This window comes from Ammodytes marinus (genome assembly GCF_949987685.1).
Source record: "Ammodytes marinus genome assembly, chromosome: 17".
In the NCBI taxonomy this organism is placed as follows: Eukaryota; Metazoa; Chordata; class Actinopteri; order Uranoscopiformes; family Ammodytidae; genus Ammodytes; species Ammodytes marinus.
This window is the reverse complement of record NC_137221.1, coordinates 5,541,044-5,562,033: the sequence shown is the minus strand read 5'-3', so window position 1 is coordinate 5,562,033 and position 20,990 is coordinate 5,541,044. Positions and strand designations below refer to the sequence as shown.

The window sequence follows — 20,990 nt, the reverse complement described above, 5'->3', positions numbered from 1 at the left end:
GTGCATACACACACATGTATGCGTGTACACTGTATGATTGTGCTTAAAAATAAACTGTCCTTACTTTGGAGAAGGAATTTTAGGATGAGCGAGGTGAGTGATATCTCATAAGCAGGCATGTTGACCATGTGCAATATTTCTAAACAACAACAAAAAAAATCTAAATATTGAAAATATTAAAGATCTAACACAAAGTCTTCTGTCCTCGAATTTATTTCACATCCCAGACATAGTTTATGACTGTTTGACCAAAGTGTAACGTCTTATTATTTCTTTAAATCCAAAATGTCAAAAATAAAAGTGACGTGAGAGAATATCTGACTCAACCTCACCGGAACAAATTTGGCGGCAGACAAATGACCAGGACTTCAGAAGCTGCCACCTTGACCCACCAGACACGGCCCCCAAATCCCTGGAACATTCAGTGTGTACTTTATCGAACATCTCAGTATTAAGAGTGCTTATTGGATTAAGAGAAGCCTTTTCAGATTCAGGTCGTATTGGGTTAGAGCAGGTGGGTTATAGTAAGAAGAGCCGTCATTATCGGCAAAAACTGTGGGAAGCTGATGATAACAGCTTGATTTTAAAATCCCCAAGCAAGCCATGATATCGCCGTTAATATTTAATACAACTAGCCTTTGGGATTTTATTTCCATTTGCATTATTAGTTTTGTAATTTATTTCATTGTATATTCTTTACAAGTAGTGAAAGTGTAAATGAGCAGGTTTCAAATTCAGGTTACAAAATAATGTTTGGCCTAGCTTCATATTTTTGAATACAGTGGTGGGTAACAGACAGTAAATTGATAGATACTTTATTCATCCCAGAAGGAAAATTGTAATATATCAATAGCAAATAATCATCATTAAAACGTCAGTAAAAGTTAGCATACCAATACTAAATGGATAGCCTTTCATTTTATATAATATAAAGTGTGACTGTTGCTTATTTTTGGCCTACATACATCCACTGTTAAGTAATTGTAAATGTGTAGTTGTTTTGATTTGTGAAAGCCTGGTCGGTAAACCTGAGAAACAGCTACTTCGAACTCCATCTCCCAGGTGGCATTGCGAGCGTTCCGTTTCTAGGGTGTCTAGCAACAGCTATCAGCCCAGACAGCCGGCGGCAACGGGAGCGGCGTTTTCTCGGTGTGTCTTTCCTTGATTAATACTCGCTGCCGGTATCGATAAATAATAGACGATTGGCTTAAAAAAATAGGTTGAAAATAAGACAACCCTGAGCCCTGCACAGAGATATGAGCGGCAGCGGGCGGCCCAGGACCAGCTCGTTTGCTGAGCCGCCAGGTATTCCAGGAACCGCCGCTACGTCCACCGGATCAGCCGCTGCCGTGGGGAGCAGCACAGGAAAGACCGGGGTCCCGCAGGCCTCCGGGAGCAGCTCGTCGGGATGCTCGAACCTCAAGCTTGCCAGTAAGTTCTACTAAACAACCAGATAATTTTTCTTTCTACCGTTTAACCAATACATGTTAGGGCGTGATGGGAAATGTTATGAGTCACAACCCAGAGGAAAGACGTTATTGCTCTCTTACTAGTGCTAAGCCACTTGCTAGCGTGCTAACTAGCTAGCCAACTAGCTAACGTTAGCCACTTGTTTTGTATGTTACTAGTTCCTTACTGATGTCAAACCAAGCAGCTGGCTAGTCAGCGCTTTAACCCAATAAATCCAGCCGAATGTATGAATAATCTAAATTAATAAATCTCAATTACATTCCGAGGATCCGTGTGATTTTGACTGTGGTCAGTGTGAGCGAGCAGCAAAACGGGCTCTGCTGTTTCTTTGTGGTCAAGCCAGCTAGACTCGGAATACCGAAGCTTGAGTGCTGCTTTCACGGTGCTTTTCTGGGTGGCACTAGCGCTCACCCTGGGCCGTCTAGGAAAGGGCCAGGGCGGTAAAGTTGCCTTTTTAACCAAGGTCACCTGTGGGGCAGAGGCTTAGCAGCAGGTGGCCGACGGCTGGAGGCTGCAAGTGATGCATGACGTCCAGCACGAGCGCTTGGCTGTCTGTCTGCAGCACTGAAGGATGCAGTAGGTTATTACGTCTGATATGGAGTTATCATACGGCTTTTGATCACTGTAGGTGTGTGTTTGTGTGTGTGTGTGTGTGCGTGTGTGTGTGCGTGCGTGCGTGTGTGCGTGCGTGTGTGTGTGTTAATCCAAACCTTATCATCTAATAGCAGGCAGTGGTGTGTGTGACTTTGATATTAGAGCCGGAATGGTGGGGGGTCATGTCCAGTTCAAAGCGGTGTGTGTGTGTGTGTGTGTGTGTGTGTGTACCTCGACAACACTGCCTCAGGCCCTTTGAGCCCAAACGTCACTTTCAGTCTGTGAAGAAGATACTTTTTATTATGATTGATGGATAGGTTGTCAGGCTTGGGAGTTATGGCGGCTATTTCAAGAAGAAGGATTAACCCAGTTAGTCAGATATTTATGAGAGAAAGAGAGAGAATGACAGTTTAGTTTATTAAGATCCCCATTAGCTTCGGTCTTAAATAGTAGCTTCTCTTCCTGTGGTCTCCGTTATTTAATAGATATTACATAAACTTGATTATATATATACATCCATAATAACGTTCTTCATACCCACAGTACATCAAAAGTACAACACACACAATCAGAACATAATTAACTCACAACACAACAAAAGTCAACACACTACTTCACACACCAATAAACACTCGGTGGTGTTTTGTGCCCCCAAACACAGCCTTCAAGGCAGCGCTGCTTGGAAGGCACTCTCCGCCCCCCTAACCTTAACCATCACAACTGGATGCCTCACCCCAACCCTGTGTGCTGCCTTGAAGGCTCCGTAGGGGGCACACATCACCATTCAGGACAATAAACACAAGCTCAAAACCTGTCTTTGTACATATACCCTGCGTTCCAATACCCAAACTTCCCTACTATTTAGTATGCCAGAAAAAGATTTAGGATGTCCCAATACATGCACGTCAATTGTAGTATGCTGAAAATACATAAATGCCCCACTAACTCCAATTGCATTGGAGTATTCGTCTTTATTCTTGACATTTCTCGACGTAATGAAACTAAATATTCCTCATCTGATTTTTTTTCTCTCTCCTGTGGCCCTAAAACTCTTCTGTACTTTAGTATGTAGTGTAGTAAAAAGAAAGAGTATGTGATTTGGAACTCAGGGACAGTTGCTCACATTATCATTTGACTTTTCAATAGTTGAGAAAAGAATGTTCCTGAATATGAATCTACTGAGTCACAAGTTCATTTCCAAAATCCATTTCAAATCTTCAAGATCATTAAAAGTAAATGTTTATCTATAGTGTTCTATTTACACTATTCACTGTGTAAAGAAATTAAAAAAATTACTTTTTATGAAAACGTATTTTCATTACATTTTATTATTACATGTCATTTAGCAGAGTCAGACCCTATTATCCAAAGCTACTTACTACTTGACGTAAGCAGTTAGCATTAAGGGTCTTGCCAAAAGACCCCTATTCGACTTGCCCCGCCCAAACCAGGAATTAAAACCATCGCTGCGTTCCAAACCCCATACTTTCTGCTATTTAGTATGGTAGAAAAAAGATTTAAGATGTCCCAATTATTGTTATTATTGGTCATTTTAAGGCTAGAGTTGTGACCAAATTTTGGAAAAAAGTTTGTAACCAATTTTCTTGATGCACTTGACTTATATAGCGCTTTTTAGACAATTTTCTCAGCCCCAAAGCGCTTTACATTTCTTACCACATTCGCCCATTCACACACTCACTCATACACCGGTGGCAAGTAGTTGGTGGCAATAAGTAAACCCCGTATCTATAAAATACACCGTATGAAACTTGGTTCAGTTCAGCTGTTGCAAATGTTCCAAGACGAAACTGACAATTCCAGATCCATCTTGTTCTTGTCAATGGAAGGAGACTGTATGGGAATGTCATTTAAAGGTGCAGTGTGTAATATGACATCATCAAGAAAGTTCTAGAAAGTTCTAGAATGCAACGCTCCCTGGGTACAGAAGCTACAGTGGCCTTCAAGGACAAGAACAATTCAAAATTTTAAACAATGCACCTGATGGCATTCCAACTATGACACTTTCAAGATGGCGGCACTAGGCCTCGGTCCAAAATATGCAGAAATATGGACATATATGAGACCCTTTCTAAGGGAAAAAAAATATTCAAAACGTTTTTTTCAGCTATTATGCACTAAATTAAATGTACTTCTGGATATTATAATTACTTTCTACTAAATCTGCTAGGAAATAAAACCCAAAATTCTACACACTGCAGGTTTAATGAAAATAAATTATTTTGACAAAATGATGATTTTGACATGAAGCATTCTCCAGAACTGCTGCTGACTCCGCCTTCTATTTTAGAGTGATGACATTTAGTTACTTTAGGATGGAGGTTTTACTTCAACCGAAGAACCACAATTCATGGTTATTATATCTCTAGTCAACACAAAGCCAGTTACTAAGAAATTATCACGTGACCAACACACGGTGAATTCTATCATAAGACTGTCTTTGTCCCCCACGTGATTCATCTAACTTATTATGTAAAATGGTCTCACTGTTGAGTGTTTACTAAAAGACAGCCTCAAAGCATAAATGCCTAAATCATATTTACTCTACTCTACTTTTACTCTACATCTACTCTATTCTACATCTAGTCTACTACTCTACATTTACTTTTCGTTAGCCTAATAACATAATTGCCTAAGTCATATTTTAAGGGTTATAGAGTAGGGTAAAGTAGATGTAGAATAGAGTAGATGTAGAGTAGAGAAGAGTTAATATGATTTAGGTAATTATACTATGAGGCTAACGATTCATGCACTGGGAGGTCCATTCAGTGTTGACTTTCACATGAGCAAAAGACTTCTGAAAACTATAGACCCTAGATAGAAACTTCTCCCACTACAAGAGGTTCTTTCTCCACATAGAGAAAAACAACCTGGTTAGATTTTTGGAAGATATTTCTGCATTAAACTACATATTAAGAAGGTAAAACATAATCCTATTGAAGCATTATAATTCTTATTTATTTTATTATGGAATATCTCCTCACAATCCGCTACCTGGCCATACTGTGTGTGCTGAAAAAAAAAATCTGTTAACTTTAATACACAGCCTAAGCTCTGTAAACTGGTAAAGGGGGCCCATCATTGCTAACAACATGCCTGTTTAGTGTTTACAGAGCCTAGGCTGTGTATTAACACCAGATTTCTTTTCAGTGCACACACACAATCATTTCAATGAATTAGTATGCAAGAGGATGACCCCTGACTTGGTTCAGTTTTAACAGTGATCTTGTCTAGGATATAATGGATGTGCATTTCCCAGGACATGCAGTTCTGTCTGTCAGCGCATTGTGCATTGTCTGGTTTGGTAAACAAAGCAGCACAAAGCATTATGGACAGAGATACAGCACAATGACTGACAGCTAAATGGGAAGAGGCCGCTCCATTATTTAAGTTCCATGGCTCTGTGTGTGTGTGTCTATAAATAAAGGAGTCCACATCTTGGCAACTTAGTAGGAATAAATCCACACGTTTTAATTCTCATTTTAAGAAGGTGATTTCATGGCAATAGGTTAAAAAAAAGGTAAAAATAAAATGCTACACTATATATAAATAATAAAGCTGATGTGTGCTCTTCTTTTGTGCGTTTGGTTTTATAACAAAACTAATCCTTGTTGGAGGGTTGTTGTCACTTTAAATAGTTTATTGTTTTTGAAGACAGGAGCCAGAAGCCCATTTTATTTTATTTTATTTTTGTTCATTTTGATATTGGGATCAAAATATCAGCTCATTACGCAGCCCAACATGTAAAAATCATTCACTGTTTTTAAAAATGAGAAAAAATACATATACCGAAGACATCTATATAATTACTAAATATTATAGACAAATACGTCGATAAATAAATACGTAAATGGAGCTAAACAAATAGAAAAAGTGTATAAGCATAGCATTTAAAAAGTAAGTCCATAATGGGCCTCTTTTTGAAATGCTATTATACTGTACATATATTTTTCTCAATGGCAATTTTTTTTAAATGGCAGTTTAACCTTGTTTTTCTTCCATCAGAAGTGTTGTCACAATAAAGCAACGACGAGATCACCTGCCATGACCCATAATTACAGTCTTCGATTTAAAATTGGAATCGGAGCTGCAAAAAAACTAAAAAAAAATGTTTTTAATATGACATCCCTATTTTTACCCATGTCCCGCGAGGGCAGCAGGTGCATGTTGTGACTCCTATCGTTCTGTTCTTCCGTCCCATCCTCGCCTCATATTGACCCTGTGTCTGCCCGTTTCCTAGGAGACAGTGGGAAGGTGACGACGGTGGTTGCCACGCCGGGTCAGGGCCCCGACCGCCCACAGGAAGTCTCCTACACGGACATCAAGGTGAGAGAGAGAGAAACCTAACCGTGTCCTCATAGCACACGCTGTCCTGTGCTATTCTATTACCCTCGCCTGCTACTGTTACTAAGAGACACACACATACAGACAGACAGACAGACAGACACACACACACACACACACACACACACACACACACACACGCACACACACACACACACACACACACACACACACAGTTCTAGTGATTCCAATTAAAGAAAACCCGTCTTTAAACTGCGATCAGTGCACAAGAAATATGTTAAATAATATTTCTGGCAATTTGTCTGCCTGTATTTGTTCTTTGTTTTTACTGTCTCTTAAATGCAATTTCTAACGTCTAATCTTGATGTATTTCATGCCCCTGTAAAGCACTTTGAATGGGCTTGTTGTGTCTGAATTGTGCTATATAAATAAACTTGTATTAATATTTGAGTCATAATTTCACAGCTCTACTACAGGGCCACATAACTCAAATTTAACTCAAATAATTTTTCCACTTGACTAGAATACATTAAAGCTGTAAAACATTTGGTGATATTATCAATACATAAGTATAATTTTCCTCTATTTGGGAAAAGATAAACAGCAAATGTTCATGAGAGGGAGCATGATTAAACAGTTCTCAGTAAAACACAGTAAGGACCAACTGTTCCCCTAGAACAAATATCACCAATCACAGCTGACTACTGCCGCTAGTTCAAACTGATTGCAATCGTTTAGACACTGAAAATAAACAGACAGTAAAAAATCTGTTACACAGGTTATTTGAACTCCATGTTTAACCCTCTTGACGGTTCGGTAGACGTTCCAACACTTTGTGAAACATGTCTTTGTTTGTACCTGATAAGCTTTCATTGATTTCTCTTCAGTAGTGTCTGAAGTTTATTTTACTTCCTCCTAGTCCTAACCCCCTTTCGAGCATGTAGATAGTGTGTCTGTTTATTTTTTTGCATTTTGTATTTTTCTATTTTTTTTTGTATCTATTACTATTTAAACTTGTTTTTTTTTATTGCTTGCATGTTCGAAATTAATTTTAATTTTAATTTTCCTTTATTTAACCTCGAAAGATCAATTGAGGGGTGATGTCCCTCTTTTACAATGACGTCGAGTTTGTACAGATACACAATATACAACAGTTTACAAGGAGATAAACAATTAAAACATTCCGAAAATGGAGAAGAAGAACATTGCTTAGCCGAAACAGTTACAGTTTATGTGGTGCAGATTAAAAATAACATGTCTAAATGTGTTAAAAGATATTAATGTATGTATATTAATTTTAAGTTGTAAATTAATCAATCAATCAACTATCTGTCTGTCTGTTCCTTGCAGGTGATCGGCAATGGGTCGTTTGGTGTGGTGTACCAGGCGCGCCTCATCGACAGCCAGGAGATGGTCGCCATTAAGAAGGTTCTGCAGGACAAGAGGTTCAAGGTACGGCCGGCTGTTATTGACCATATCTCTGCATAGTTACTGTTGTCATAGTTATCTGTTTAGATCGGAGCTTCTGGAAAAACAAGTTCCTTTATCTCTTTATCCCTTATCTCTCCTTTTGGTCCGACGTCATCACCCATGTGTTTTGTTTTGTTTGTTTGTCTGTGAAGTTTTTTAATTCGAATATTAAAGCTATAGTGCGTAAGTTATGTTGTCCCTTTTGAGGAATTCTGATTATTTACAACAACGCTGTCTGTCGGTGCAGCTACGCGCTACACTGGGCCAGTGGTGGGGGGGGGGGGTGACACCAGTTTGTAAACGCCTCCATACTGAGAAATACAGAGAGAGTTTTGTGGAGCTGATAGGCTTTATGCAAAGTGGTGATAACTTGAATGTAACCGACATTCATTTACTATAGCTTTTATAAAGGTCTTGATATAAACATGGATGGTGTTCCATCTGTGTATGTTATGTTTACCTAAAAGTTCTCATTCTGGGCGCTCCGGATGTGTAGTGGATAGAGCGTGTACCATATCGGCTTCGGCCTTCGTTGCAGTGATCGTGGGTTCAAATCCGACCCGCAGACCTTTACTGCAGGTCATCCCCCCTCTCTCTGTCTCTCTCTCTCTCTCTGTCTCCCCATTTCAACTCTGTACTATCTAATAAAGCTTGAAAATGCCAAAAAAAAAAAAAAGTCCTTCTCATTCTGACTTTGTTTTCTTGTCACTGCAGAATCGGGAACTCCAGATCATGAGGAAACTGGATCACTGCAACATCGTCAGACTACGCTACTTCTTCTACTCCAGTGGCGAGAAGGTACACCATCTCTCTCTCTCTGTCTCTCTCTTTCTCTGTCTCTCTCCCTCTCTCTTTCCCTCTGTCTCTCTCTCCCTCTCTCTTTCCCCTTTTTGTTCTTGCAGACAAATCGGATGTGATAGATTACTTAAACCTATGCTACGTCCCTATATTCACACACTCAGTAACACCATTTCTTGTGATCACAGTAAAACAAAGGAAATAATAAATAATGTAATTTCGCACACATAAGTGATAAGATTATTCATATGCACTGGACTGCACACGTCACTTTAAATCACGTTTAATCTGTTGCCCTTTATCTATTTATTCAGAGCATTTTATATGTATTTATTTATTCAGTGCATACTTGTATTTTTTCATGGTCTTTTAGCTTTGTTAGCCATCCAGCTTAATCTATTTTATTCATCGGTGGGATGTATGAATGGAATGAATGTGTTTGTGAATGTAACTGACTTGATCATGATCCTTGGGACACGCCTTCTCGTTTTGTTGTTACTTGCAATTAACATTATGATAATACATTTGATTTGATTGTAAAAATGAAATACCCCAACGGCCCTAAAACCCTAAAAGGGGAAGGAATTCATTTCTTGGGCTGACAAATACAAAGACACTTTTGTTCTGAGTTTAATTTTGCAGAAGTAAATGACTGGAAACAAGAGTCTGTGTACGTGTTCTCTTTTTCTCCTTATTTATTCAAATAATAAATCATCAATAACCTTGCCCCTTGGCTTCATGAAATAACTGCGATCCTATGACAAAGGGCAGGGCTTGTAAACGTGTCTAAAATGTACCTATTCTAATCACAGTGATCTCTCTCACTCCCTCCCCCCTCTCTCTCTCGCTCTCCCTCCCCCCTCTCGCTCTCCCTCCCTCCCTCTCTCTCCCTCCCACTCCCTCTCTCTCCCTCCCTCTCTCTCTTCCCTCCCTCCCTCTCCCTCCCTCCCTCCCTCTCTCTCCCTCCCCCCTCTTTCCCCCTCCCTCTCTCCCCCCCTCTCTCTCCCTCTCTCTCTCTCCCCCCCCTCTCTCTCTCTCTCTCCCTCCCCCTATCCCCCCTCCCTCTCTGTCCCTCTCTCTCCCTCCCCCTATCCCCTCTCTCTCTCCCTCCCTCCCCCCCCTCCCTCCTCTACAGAAAGATGAAGTGTATCTGAACCTGGTTCTGGACTTTGTCCCTGAGACGGTCTACAGGGTTGCTAGGCATTTCAACAAGGCCAAGAGCATCATTCCTATCATATATGTGAAGGTAAGTTTTTCTCTTTTTCCCTCCAAGACATTTCTGTGTTGTCTAGGGCCTCTTCATAAGAATGTGCTGTTCCCTAAACATCTGTACTCCACTAGTCTAAAACTCCCCAATACAAAGCACCATGTTAACTATGTGTTTGTTTCCATGGTAATAGTGTGGAGAGCCTAAAAGGATAGTTCAGTGGTTTTTTTTTTCGGAAGTGGGGTGGTATGGGGTACTTCGTTAGTGTGTGTTAACTTTTATAAAATATGACAAAATGGTCCTAATGGTGTTAACACATGGTCATAATATACAAAAGCTAAATAAAAGCAATAGGTATCAGTGACATCAAATTAAATGAAGGGTAAGTTATTATGAATAAGAACAAAACTTATTTTCCTCTCTCAAAGAACAGCTCGGCATGCATTTCTAAATAGCATGCAATAAGGCACCTATATCTAACAGCTCCACATATATAAATGCTAACCCTAAAACCTAGGTATCTGGACAATCTTATGCCAAACCACTTAAAAAATACTGAACTATCCCTTTAACTAATCTTGTCTTGTCCTTTCTTACTGTCCCCCTCAGGTTTACATGTACCAGTTGTTCCGCAGCCTGGCGTACATCCATTCCCAGGGCGTGTGTCACCGAGACATCAAGCCTCAGAACCTGCTGGTCGACCCAGAAACCGCCATCCTCAAGCTGTGTGACTTTGGCAGGTGAGCGCCACCAACAGATGAATATCTCCCACACACAGATATACCATTTATATTTATTTTGTTGTATTTTATGGTTGTTATCTCCTTTTATATTTGTTTTATGCGTTGAACATGCTTTTATTATGTTTTATTTTATCTTTTGCTCTTTGGTTTCTTGCCTGTGATGAATGTGTTTTGGTTTATATTTTCTTTATTTTGTGCGTGTAAAGCACTCTGAGCTGCATTCTAAGTATGAAGGGTGCTTTACAAATAAAGATTATTACTATTTGTGCAGCATGTTTTATATGTGCAGACAGAGTAGAACTAAAGGTGGAGTTAGCGATTCTGGAGAACGCTTGTTCCAAAATCACTTTTTGTCAACTTGTTTTTGAGTTATTCACTGATTTTGACAAAGTGATTTTGACAACAAGCGTTCTCCAGAATCTCTGACTCCACCTTTGACCTGGGGGTATGTGACACTGTGTATGATGGGTTAAAAGGTAAGCTTGAATGGAATATTTCAAACAATCTTGACCGAGTTTGTTTTGCATTGTGGACCCTTTTCTTATACGTTAATAATTTTTTTATAATATATTATTGTTAGAAAAATAACACCAAACCCCACTGGTCCTGACTATCACACACACAAATCACACTTTTCATCCCCCCAGACCACCCCCCTGTAAACCTGCCATTCTCTTGCTGTCATCTTAATTATCATTAAATTTGATTTCTTGTTTATTTCTTGTTTATTCCCCCTCCAGCGCTAAGCAGCTGATCCGCGGCGAGCCCAACGTGTCGTATATCTGCTCTCGTTACTACCGCGCCCCGGAGCTGATCTTCGGAGCCACAGACTACACGGCCAACATCGACATCTGGTCAGCCGGCTGCGTGCTCGCCGAACTGCTGCTAGGACAACCCATCTTCCCTGGTGACAGCGGCGTGGACCAACTGGTGGAGATCATCAAGGTGCGTGCGTGTGTGTGTGTGTGTGTGTGTGTGTGTGTGTGTGTGTGTGTGTGTGTGTGTGTGTGTGTGTGTGTGTGTGTGTGTGTGTGTGTGTGTGTGTGTGTGTGTGTGTGTGTGTGTGTGTGTGTGTGTGTGTGTGTGTGAGAGGTATCTAGGTACTGATTAAGTGATCAGAAGAACATCTGAGAATAGTTACAATTTTAAAATGTAAATTAATAAACCAAAAAACTGTGCTGCTGACTATTGATTATGTTGTTGTTCTGACTTTGTATCAAAAGGAAAAAGGTTGAATTATCAGTAGTTCAAAAAAACAATATGGCCGAACCGTCTACAGAATACTCTTCATAACCCCTACGTCTTTCTCCAGGTGCTGGGAACTCCGACAAGGGAACAAATCCGAGAGATGAATCCAAACTACACAGAGTTCAAGTTCCCTCAGATCAAAGCCCATCCATGGACCAAGGTCAGTAAATACCTCAAGTATTATATTACAATAATATAATAATAACAATTATATTATTATTAGTAGTATTACCCGGGCCTGTAAGTCTGGAGAATCATGTGAACTGAAGCTAATACACTTTCCCTTTGTAACACTGTTAAGAAAGATGCTATAGGGGCGCCCTTAGCTCAGTTGGTAGGGCGTCCCCCCCATGGGCCTCGGCCAGCAGCGGACCCGGGTTCGATTCCAGCCCGCGGTCGTCCTCTGCATGTCACTCCCCTCTCTGCCCCATTTCAACTCTGTCTCTACACTATCAATAAAGCATAAAAATGCAAAAAAAAAATATCTTGAAAAGAAAGAAAAAGAAAGATGCTATACAATTGAATAAATGTAAAAAAAAATGTAAATGTAATACAACATAAGTGTATAAATCCTAAAACTGAGAGAGAAAGTCTGTGGGGTCTCTGTAGAAATATTTATTATGTCTTCTGAGAAGGTTTTGAGTTCCTTAATAACATCCTCAAAGCCTTATTATGCTTATAAAGGTATTTGTTCTAAAATTCTACATACAGAAAAACTATTTATCAGAACAAAAGAAGGCAATAACTGTAGACATGATGCTGCCCACACAGTCTATTTAAAGCAGTGAGTTGAAGGCTAGGCAAGGCAAGTTTATTTCTGTAGCACAATTCAGACACACAAGGCCATTCAAAGTGCTTTACAGGGGTAAGATTAAAATACATAATACACATTAGAAAAGCGAATGAATAGAAATAAAACATTTAAATAAGATAAAAATTGCAGGTTAAAATGAAGAGCTTTAGTTTCTGAAAGTCCATTATCCCCAAAGAGCTCGGACACAATGTAAAACCTAGAGGAGTGACTCTTCAACATCTACTATAAAGTGGACGGTTCTCTACTCCAAACAATGCATGCAAAACAATTTTTAGAGGCTAAACACTTAAACTTAAATTAGTTTTTTCTAAATTCACCAAACCTTTTTGATAAAAGAAAATAAATATATACATATATATATATAAAATGTTAGATGCCGATAATAAATTCTCAATAGTACAATTAAGCCTTAAGATGAATCTGCCAACTCTGTTAATCTTTTTTTTCTTTTTTTTTTTTTTTTTAACACTGGGTGTTTTTAACATGAAAAAACCTTGAAAATTAAATGTATATATTTAAATTTGAGTGCTAAATCTATAGCCCTGGAAAAAATTAAGAGACTAGTCTAGATTTTTCTTAAATCTTTATCTCTACATAACTTATTGAAAATTCTCTAAATGACAATATTTTTATGGTGCATTTGGTAGAAATGTTGTCAGTAGTTTATATTATAAAACCAAAATGTTCATTCTACTCAAACATATGCCTCTAAAGAGTAAAAACAAAGAGACACTGAACATTTGGAGTGGTCTCTTAATTTTTTCCAGAGTTGCCTTATATAGTTATTGTTTTTGATACCTGATAGTAGTCTAATATAACCCCTCCTCCCCCTTCCCAGGTGTTTAAGCCGCGTACCCCCCCTGAAGCCATAGCCCTGTGCTCGCGGCTGCTGGAGTACACGCCGGCCAACCGCTTCTCCCCTCTAGAGGCCTGTTCCCACGGGTTCTTTGACGAGCTGCGTCAGCCCAACACGCGCCTGCCCAGCGGCCGGGACCTCCCACTGCTCTTCAACTTCAGCCCCACAGGTACAGACAGACAGACAGACAGACAGACAGACAGACAGACAGACACACAGACACACAGACAGACAGACAGACACACAGACAGACAGACACACAGACAGACAGACACACAGACACACAGACAGACTCAAGCTCATCTAGTTTAAAGGTGGTAAGTCAGCGATTATGGAGAATGCTTGTTGTCAAAATCACTTTTAATCAGGGAATATATCCGCTACCTGTCAGTACCGTGTGTGTGCTGAAAAATAGTGAGTAAATACACAGCCTAGGCACTGTTGTTAGCTACGGTGGGCCTTTGTCTAGATGCCAGTTTACATAGCCTTGGCTTTTTATCAACACCAGATTTTTTTTCACTGCACAAGCGTTGTTCAGAATCACTGACTGCATCTTTTAAGGCAAGGCAAGGCAAGGCAATTTTATTTATAGAGCACATTTCAGGCACAGGGCCACTCAAGGTGCTTCACAGGGTTAAAATCAAATAAAGAATACAAATACAAAAAAAAAAAAAAGGAACAAATTTAAAACATGGATAAAAATACAACATTTAAATAAAATAATTAAAACATTTTACCAAAAAAAAAAAAAAAAAAAAAAAAAAAAAAATTACAATTAAGGGGTTTGGGTTGAATACAGCAGCATATTTTCTTAGTGTTTCTGTCCATATGAATCATTTTATTATTTAGTGATGTTGAGTTGTGAGGAAGATCTCCACCACCATCAGTTTAACACACTCAGCTTGTGTTCCTGGGTTTGTTTGTTGAGATCTCAGAGGAGGCGTTCTATTAATCCAGCCTCACTGTCCTGCTGTTGTGTCTCACTGTCCTGCTGTTGTGTCTCACTGTCCTGCTGTTGTGTCTCACTGTCCTCTTGACTTATGACTCATCATGAAGTCCGATCTCTTTGTTTCTCTTCCTGTAGAGCTGTCCATCCAGCCGCAGCTCAACTCAACGCTCATTCCTCCTCACGCTCGCTCTCACACAGCTGCTTCCGCCCACGGTATGACACGCTAAAGTTCTGTTTGTTATAACTTACTTAAAGGGGCACTGTGTAAAATGACATCATCAAGAAAGTTCTAGAAAGTTCTAGAATGCAACGCTCCCTGGGTAACCCCACCCCTTTTGAATAATAACAGAAGCTACAGTGGCCTTCAAGGACAAGAACAATTCTAAATTCTAAACAATGCACCTGATGACATTCCAAAAACATGGATTCCTCCATAAGACTTACCTGCTCAATGTACAAAATGTAATATTAATATTTGTAGTTCTTCGCTCAGGAGGATAATTCAGATTATTGGCAGAGGTGATTTTACACCAATGAGGACATATTTATGAATGAGGATATTGATTTTAGCTAATAAATTACTTAAAATGTTACACAGTGTCCCTTTTAAAGGTTTAAAAAACAAGATACGTCATTACTCATAAGTCACAAAATGATTGATTAAAATACAGGGAGAGTTTTCTTACCCTGCAATGGCTCCTGTTTGACACAAGATGGCAGTATCGGATATGAAATCAACATAGTTCATGGAACTGATTAGATGTAAATTTTTGGTGTCTTTTTTTCAGAAATGACAGAATTTTAAAAGTAATTTAACTCATTTCATAACATTACTGCTAATTCATAAAAATACTACATATTAAATTAAAAGAGAGTATGTTCTCCTTGCTAAATATACAATAAATATATAACTTTTGCTACTTTTTGCATCAACTTATGGCAAAGATCTTTTCCCCCTTGTCTAATAAAAGCAAAAGTACAGCTCTGGAATTTTTTTTAAATTATTTTTAGTGTTTCTTGTTTTACTCTTTAGAGGCATATGTTTGAGTAGAATGAACATTTTTATTATAGAATATAAACTACTGACAACATTTCTACCAAATTCACAATAAAAATATTGTCATTTAGAGCATTTTCAATAAGTAATGTAGAGATGAAGATTTAAGAAAAAAACACTCACTGTCCTGTGTCTCCCGTTCTCTTCAGATGGCACCGGCTCCGATTCCTCTCAACACAGTTCAGTACCAGGATCCCTTAACAGCATCTGAAACCTGCCTGCCAGCCTCACCCTTACCTCAGACACACACACACACACACACACACACACACACACACACACACACATGTCCACAGACACACACACACACACGTACACAGACACACACACACACACACTCTACTGCTTTCCTCCATGCTGCTTGCTCTCCTCTTAGATGACCTGTTTTGTTTGTGTACAGTGAATGCATTGAACAGACAAACAGTAGTTCAGTAGCTGCCAGGGTGTAAACTACAGCAGGAGATTGTTACACACACACACACACACACACACACACACACACACAGTTGTCTCGCCGTCACCGCCGCTGCTCGAGTGGTACGTGAAGGTTCAATAGTGGGGGCTGGTCCTCTGTAATAAAACCTTTTTTTTTCCTCTTTTTTTTAATCAACATTTTTATTTTATTTATTTTACTAATTGAAAGAATCATGAGATCACACAATAGTTTGTCCCTTTTTTTTCCCCATTTTTTTTTTTAATTTTTTTTAATACTCTACAGTATTTGTGCATCCGTGTGAGTACATGGGTTAACTGTACACTGCCTGACCAAGTCCAGAAATGGCCCCTCAAACACACAGAAAGGTCGTCAGGGTAACGGATATCAATCCACTCAGGGCGGGAGAGAGCCGACGCAGCGACCGATACATTTCTAAAAATCCTCCAGCCATCTTGTTTTACCAACCTAGCCTCCAGAGTTTGTTCAGTTATGTTTTGAGTGGCAAAAAAAAAAAAAAAAAAAAAAAAACTTGGTTGGAGGTGTACAGTATCTGATTGGTCCTTATATGAATCATGTTCGGTTGCCGGGGCGACGGGCTAGAATTAACTCTTAATAAGCCGAAATTCAACGCCAACACACACTGCATCGTAACAACGTATCATGTTTGTTTCCTATTCTGGAGAGATTTTTTCTGGTAAAAGTTGGAAATATTCCTCAAAATAACTAGTCTCCCTATAACTACTACCTGTACACAGCTGGGCTCCTGTTCAGCGCTTTGCTAGGGATTACTTATTGAATACATTTCCATTCCCAGGAGGGCAGAGGTGGTCATTTGGTCAGATAGAAAGTTAAATTAAAACATTCAAAAGGAATTTTCATTGACTCCTGAGCTCAAAAAATATGTGTTTGAGAGTGAGACCTGTATATGACCGTTGTTAAGAAAGTGTGAATGCTAAAGCAGATGAGAAAATTATTCCTAAATCATCTGAAGTTCATAAATTAAACACAGACATTGAAGCTTGTGTAGCAAACTAAAGTCAGTCAGTCAGTCAGTCAGTCAGCGTTTACCAACACATCAATGCTTCATAAAGAAATAGTTTTAATTTTCGCTCCTTTTTATTTCCCCAAGAAAAAATGTCTGACCTTGGTTTCACTCGTGCTGCTGTGCTAGAAAGTTGTCAGTTTGTCGGCGCTCTGTGTAGTAGCATTAGCCGTTAGCTGTGGAGGAAGTGTCTTAAAGGCGTATTCCACTATACTATGCCGGGAATCGCCTGTTTTTAATTGGAAGAAAAGCTTTGTTTCAAAACGACAACTTTAATTGAGCTGTTAAAGACGATGCAATCTATCTTGATGTGGTAGGATGTCACATGGTAACCGCTGTTGCCTTTTTAATAAGTGAAATTGTTTGGAGATAACTTATTCCTTTTAAAGCATTGAAAAGTATTTAGTATAGTTAATAGATGGCGCCCCTTCACAACCTGCTATTCTGAATACAATAGGCTGCTGTTTTTTGCTTCTTAAAACCTGTTTCAATCACAGAATATTATAAAAGTGGGGAAAAAAATACCCTAAAAGAATATTGGCAGATCAACAAAAAAAAGGCTATCGAATCAAAAAGTCCCTCAAAGATCCTCCCTGTCCTGATGTTAGTTTATAAAATGCTTTTCGGAGGAGCGGATGTTGATCAAAAAATAAGGATTGATCGGCCGGGGATTTATTGATTTTAGGTGATTCATGTAAATGTATTTATTAATTTAGTCAGTGGAAAATATTTTTTTTTAAAGGAAAAAAAAATGACAGGAGAAATGGACATTTGCAGGAAGGCTTAATGTGAATCTTAGTTAAACATTAATTTCAAGCAGAGGAGTTTGTCAAGTCAGTTGAGTGTGTGTGTGTGTGTGTGTGTGTGTGTGTGTGTGTGTGTGTGTGTGTGTGTGTGTGTGTGTGTGTGTGTGTGTGTGCACGTGCACGCTCTTGTACTTCTATCCTTTTGAAGACTCATTTGAATTGTACCGAATAAGAACTTGTTGAACTTCGATTTTTTGAGCAAACTTAAGGTCATCGGTCAGAGAATGTATTATCACTGTCGAAATCATCGTAAATATAGAAGTACATTGTGTGTGTGTGTGTGTGTGTGTGTGTGTGTGTGTGTGTGTGTGTGTGTGTCTGACCATATTCCAACCCGCAGTCCTCACAGCCAGTGTTTTAGGCATTAGAGCAGTCGTCAACAATACCGATTATTAGTGAGCAGTACAGAGACCACTTGAAAGTTTGTAGTATAGTATATTTGATACTATTGTACCATGCCTCCTTCACCTGCTGTTTTTAAACCACGGCCATTTTTTTTTTTTTTTTTTTTTTTTAAGCTCTGATGAGCCCCCCCCAACGCTTTTTGAATTCCACCACACTCGGCACATTCACATTAACTTTATATACGAGGAGAGTGGAGAGCATTGTTTCCTTCTCTTTCTTCTAATAACTTAGACTTTCTTCTGCGTTCTTTGCTGTGAAGAGACCGAAACCTGCATGTTTGATTTGACTCTCAGCGGGGACCGTCACACTCAGAGCTGTCAGACCGTCTGAGGCAATGAAAAGGTGTGAAAATAAAATACCCATAACAGAGAAATCAAAACATGGCGGATTTTTCTCTTCCCATGATCTCAGAAGCCATTTCTTCTTCTTCTCTCCCCCTCCCTCTCTCTCTCTCCCTCTCTCCTTCTCTCCCTCCCTCTCTCTCTCTCTCTTCGCTTATCGCACGTGTAAATATCACTGATTTTTATTTTCCTCTTTTTACTTTTTATTACAGAGTTGTTTATATCTTACTCCCCCTTTACATCCGGTCTGTCCACGGAGCAGCTTCTTAGTTTTGTGCATTTTTTTTTTTTTTTTTTTTTTGTAAATATGTTTCTTTTTTCACAATTCAAAATGTAAATACTGCAAAAGAAAAAAAAAAGTCAGCCTACTCCTCATGTGTGTTGATGGTGTCTCTTTCTCTCTCTCTCTTCTCTCTTCTCTCTCTCTCTTCTAGTCAATAGCGAAAAATTGTATAAACATCGTTACTCAACTGTCCTCCCTGTTTGGTCCTCTGTGGGACGTCCCGTTGACTGTTGAATTAATATTTCAAGAGTTCCTTTTCCAAAATACCTGATTTTCTTTAGTTCATTTTTGGTGGAAAATGTGTCATGACAGATTTCAATATGTTATATTACTGTGCAGTATTGAGAACAATGACTTCGGAACAGGTCACTGGCGAACGTGGGCGTTTTGTATTATGGGCTGTAATTGCTGCTAATGATCACAAGATGTCAGACGTAGATATTTGTGTTGTGACTCACTGCAGACGGCGCCACCTATCGGCTGTGTGCGTTAATGGCGAGGTAACATGCATATAGGTTGCTGGCTGCGATATATCGACTCTTTCAAACCAACTGAATCTTTGAAATGTACTTTTTAAATTCTCCGTAAACCCATTTGTGTGTTCATTCATATAATGTCACCTTTTTTTTCTGTCTTTTTTTTTTTGACTCCAACGATGTCATTCTGTGTTGGAGTGATGGAGGGAGAAGGAGAGAGAGAAAGAGCCACCGACCTGTCTGTCTCTGTTCTGTGTGTGTATGATATGGACTCATTTACTGTAATAAAGTGATGAAACTGTGTTTGGATCGTGTTGGTTCCCTTTGAGAAGTGTTTAAATTGAATTTTAAAGTAGTATTTATTTATTTATTTTTCTTAAGACCATTGTCATGGCCATGCTCACCCAGGAACAACAGCTGGTGTAGTAAAAACACTACCGCTTTTGTCAAAATGTGCCACTAAAATCAAACGCAAAGTGAAAGTTCCTCGTAGCCATTTTTAAGTTTAATTTTTGGACTGTCAGACACACATTTAGTCCAATGTTTGAACCAATGTGAAGCTAACCCTATTACAGGTCTCATAAACCTTCTGCATCAAGAACAGAATCCTCTTCACACACAGATTAGTTGGTTAATGGATCCAGTAACAACATGTTTATCTCAGACACTTTTCTAACCTTTATTTTGGCAGAGTTTGACTTAATACATCACTGTAAAATCGACCTCTTCAGATTCACATGATGAGATGGTCACGTCCCACTCTTTAAAGGCTGACCTATTACATTTGTGCATTTCCTTCTTGCTTGACTAGATTTTTATTCACCACGTAAAATGTTCTGACTTTCCACGATTAATATTCTCCTGGCTGTGTTTGCCCGGATGTAAATTAAACAATTAGTGTGAAACAATTTTACTTGTTTGACAAGTTCAGTTGCAAGTTCAGTTAGATAGATGGATAGATAGATAGAGATGGATATATTCAATATCCAGCTCTTCCTGTCAGCAAATGTTCTTATACAGTATGTGTCCCCAAATTTATCTTTGCATGGCAGTGTGCTTTATTATGTGACTGAGTGGTACATTTGAAGAGTTTCAGCATAAAGGTGTTAAATAGATATTGTTATTAATCATATGATTATTGCTTCTATGTCTTTACGCTGACTGAGTATGAGGAAGCAGGTAAGGAAGGATAGGCCCAGATCAAAAGAGAGAGTTTTATATTATCTTTAGGTCCCAAAGTGTTGCTTTATCTCTCTATGTGAGCCATATGGACCCTAACCCAAAAGTCATAGTGATGTGGGATGTGTTGGGAACCCTGTTGTTGCCAGTTGCAGATATTTACCAGAACATTTTCCCGGGAAATTCGCAACCTTGACTGTGCATTTTTTTTGTAAAAGATAAGCTGTGGATGTTTGTGTGGGAGTAAAAAGCAACCTTGTTTTCTTTAAGTAAATCAGTTACTTAAAAACGTTTATTTCCTTGTTGCTTTTTGAATATAAGTGCCGTGCTTTTTATTCCGAGCTCACTCAGCTGAGAGATTCAACTCGACCGAAGCAGACAAGACTTCTGGGTAATATCTCTTTTATATCCAGTCATTGCATCTTCAACCAGTTGCTTTCCATCAGTGTATAATGATGTTCTCTCATTAAGGTGTTTTTCTTTTTTTTGCAGC

General features: G+C 39.0%; 1 protein-coding gene across 1 annotated transcript; it reads left to right on the top strand.

Annotated features, from left to right (window-relative positions):
• Positions 1-1,159: 1,159 nt before the first annotated feature.
• On the top strand, positions 1,160-18,877 carry LOC307263696 (glycogen synthase kinase-3 beta-like). The gene is made up of 11 exons (XM_080044915.1): positions 1,160-1,431; positions 6,323-6,408; positions 7,738-7,839; positions 8,572-8,655; positions 9,791-9,901; positions 10,472-10,602; positions 11,346-11,550; positions 11,918-12,013; positions 13,506-13,692; positions 14,608-14,685; positions 15,679-18,877. Exons 1-11 carry the CDS (start codon positions 1,257-1,259, stop codon positions 15,738-15,740), a joined length of 1,317 nt encoding a protein of 438 aa, XP_079901041.1. The 5' UTR covers positions 1,160-1,256; the 3' UTR covers positions 15,741-18,877.
• The last annotated feature ends 2,113 nt before the right edge of the window (positions 18,878-20,990 follow it).

What these genes read in the sequence shown, in the direction of transcription:
- LOC307263696 (XM_080044915.1), top strand. Translation starts at nt 1,257, where the DNA reads ATGAGCGGCAGCGGGCGGCCCAGGACCAGCTCGTTTGCTGAGCCGCCA. An exon ending in CTCGAACCTCAAGCTTGCCA is followed by an intron (nt 1,432 to 6,322) that starts GTAAGTTCTACT and finishes CCCGTTTCCTAG; the next exon opens with GAGACAGTGGGAAGGTGACG. An exon ending in CACAGCTGCTTCCGCCCACG is followed by an intron (nt 14,686 to 15,678) that starts GTATGACACGCT and finishes CGTTCTCTTCAG; the next exon opens with ATGGCACCGGCTCCGATTCC.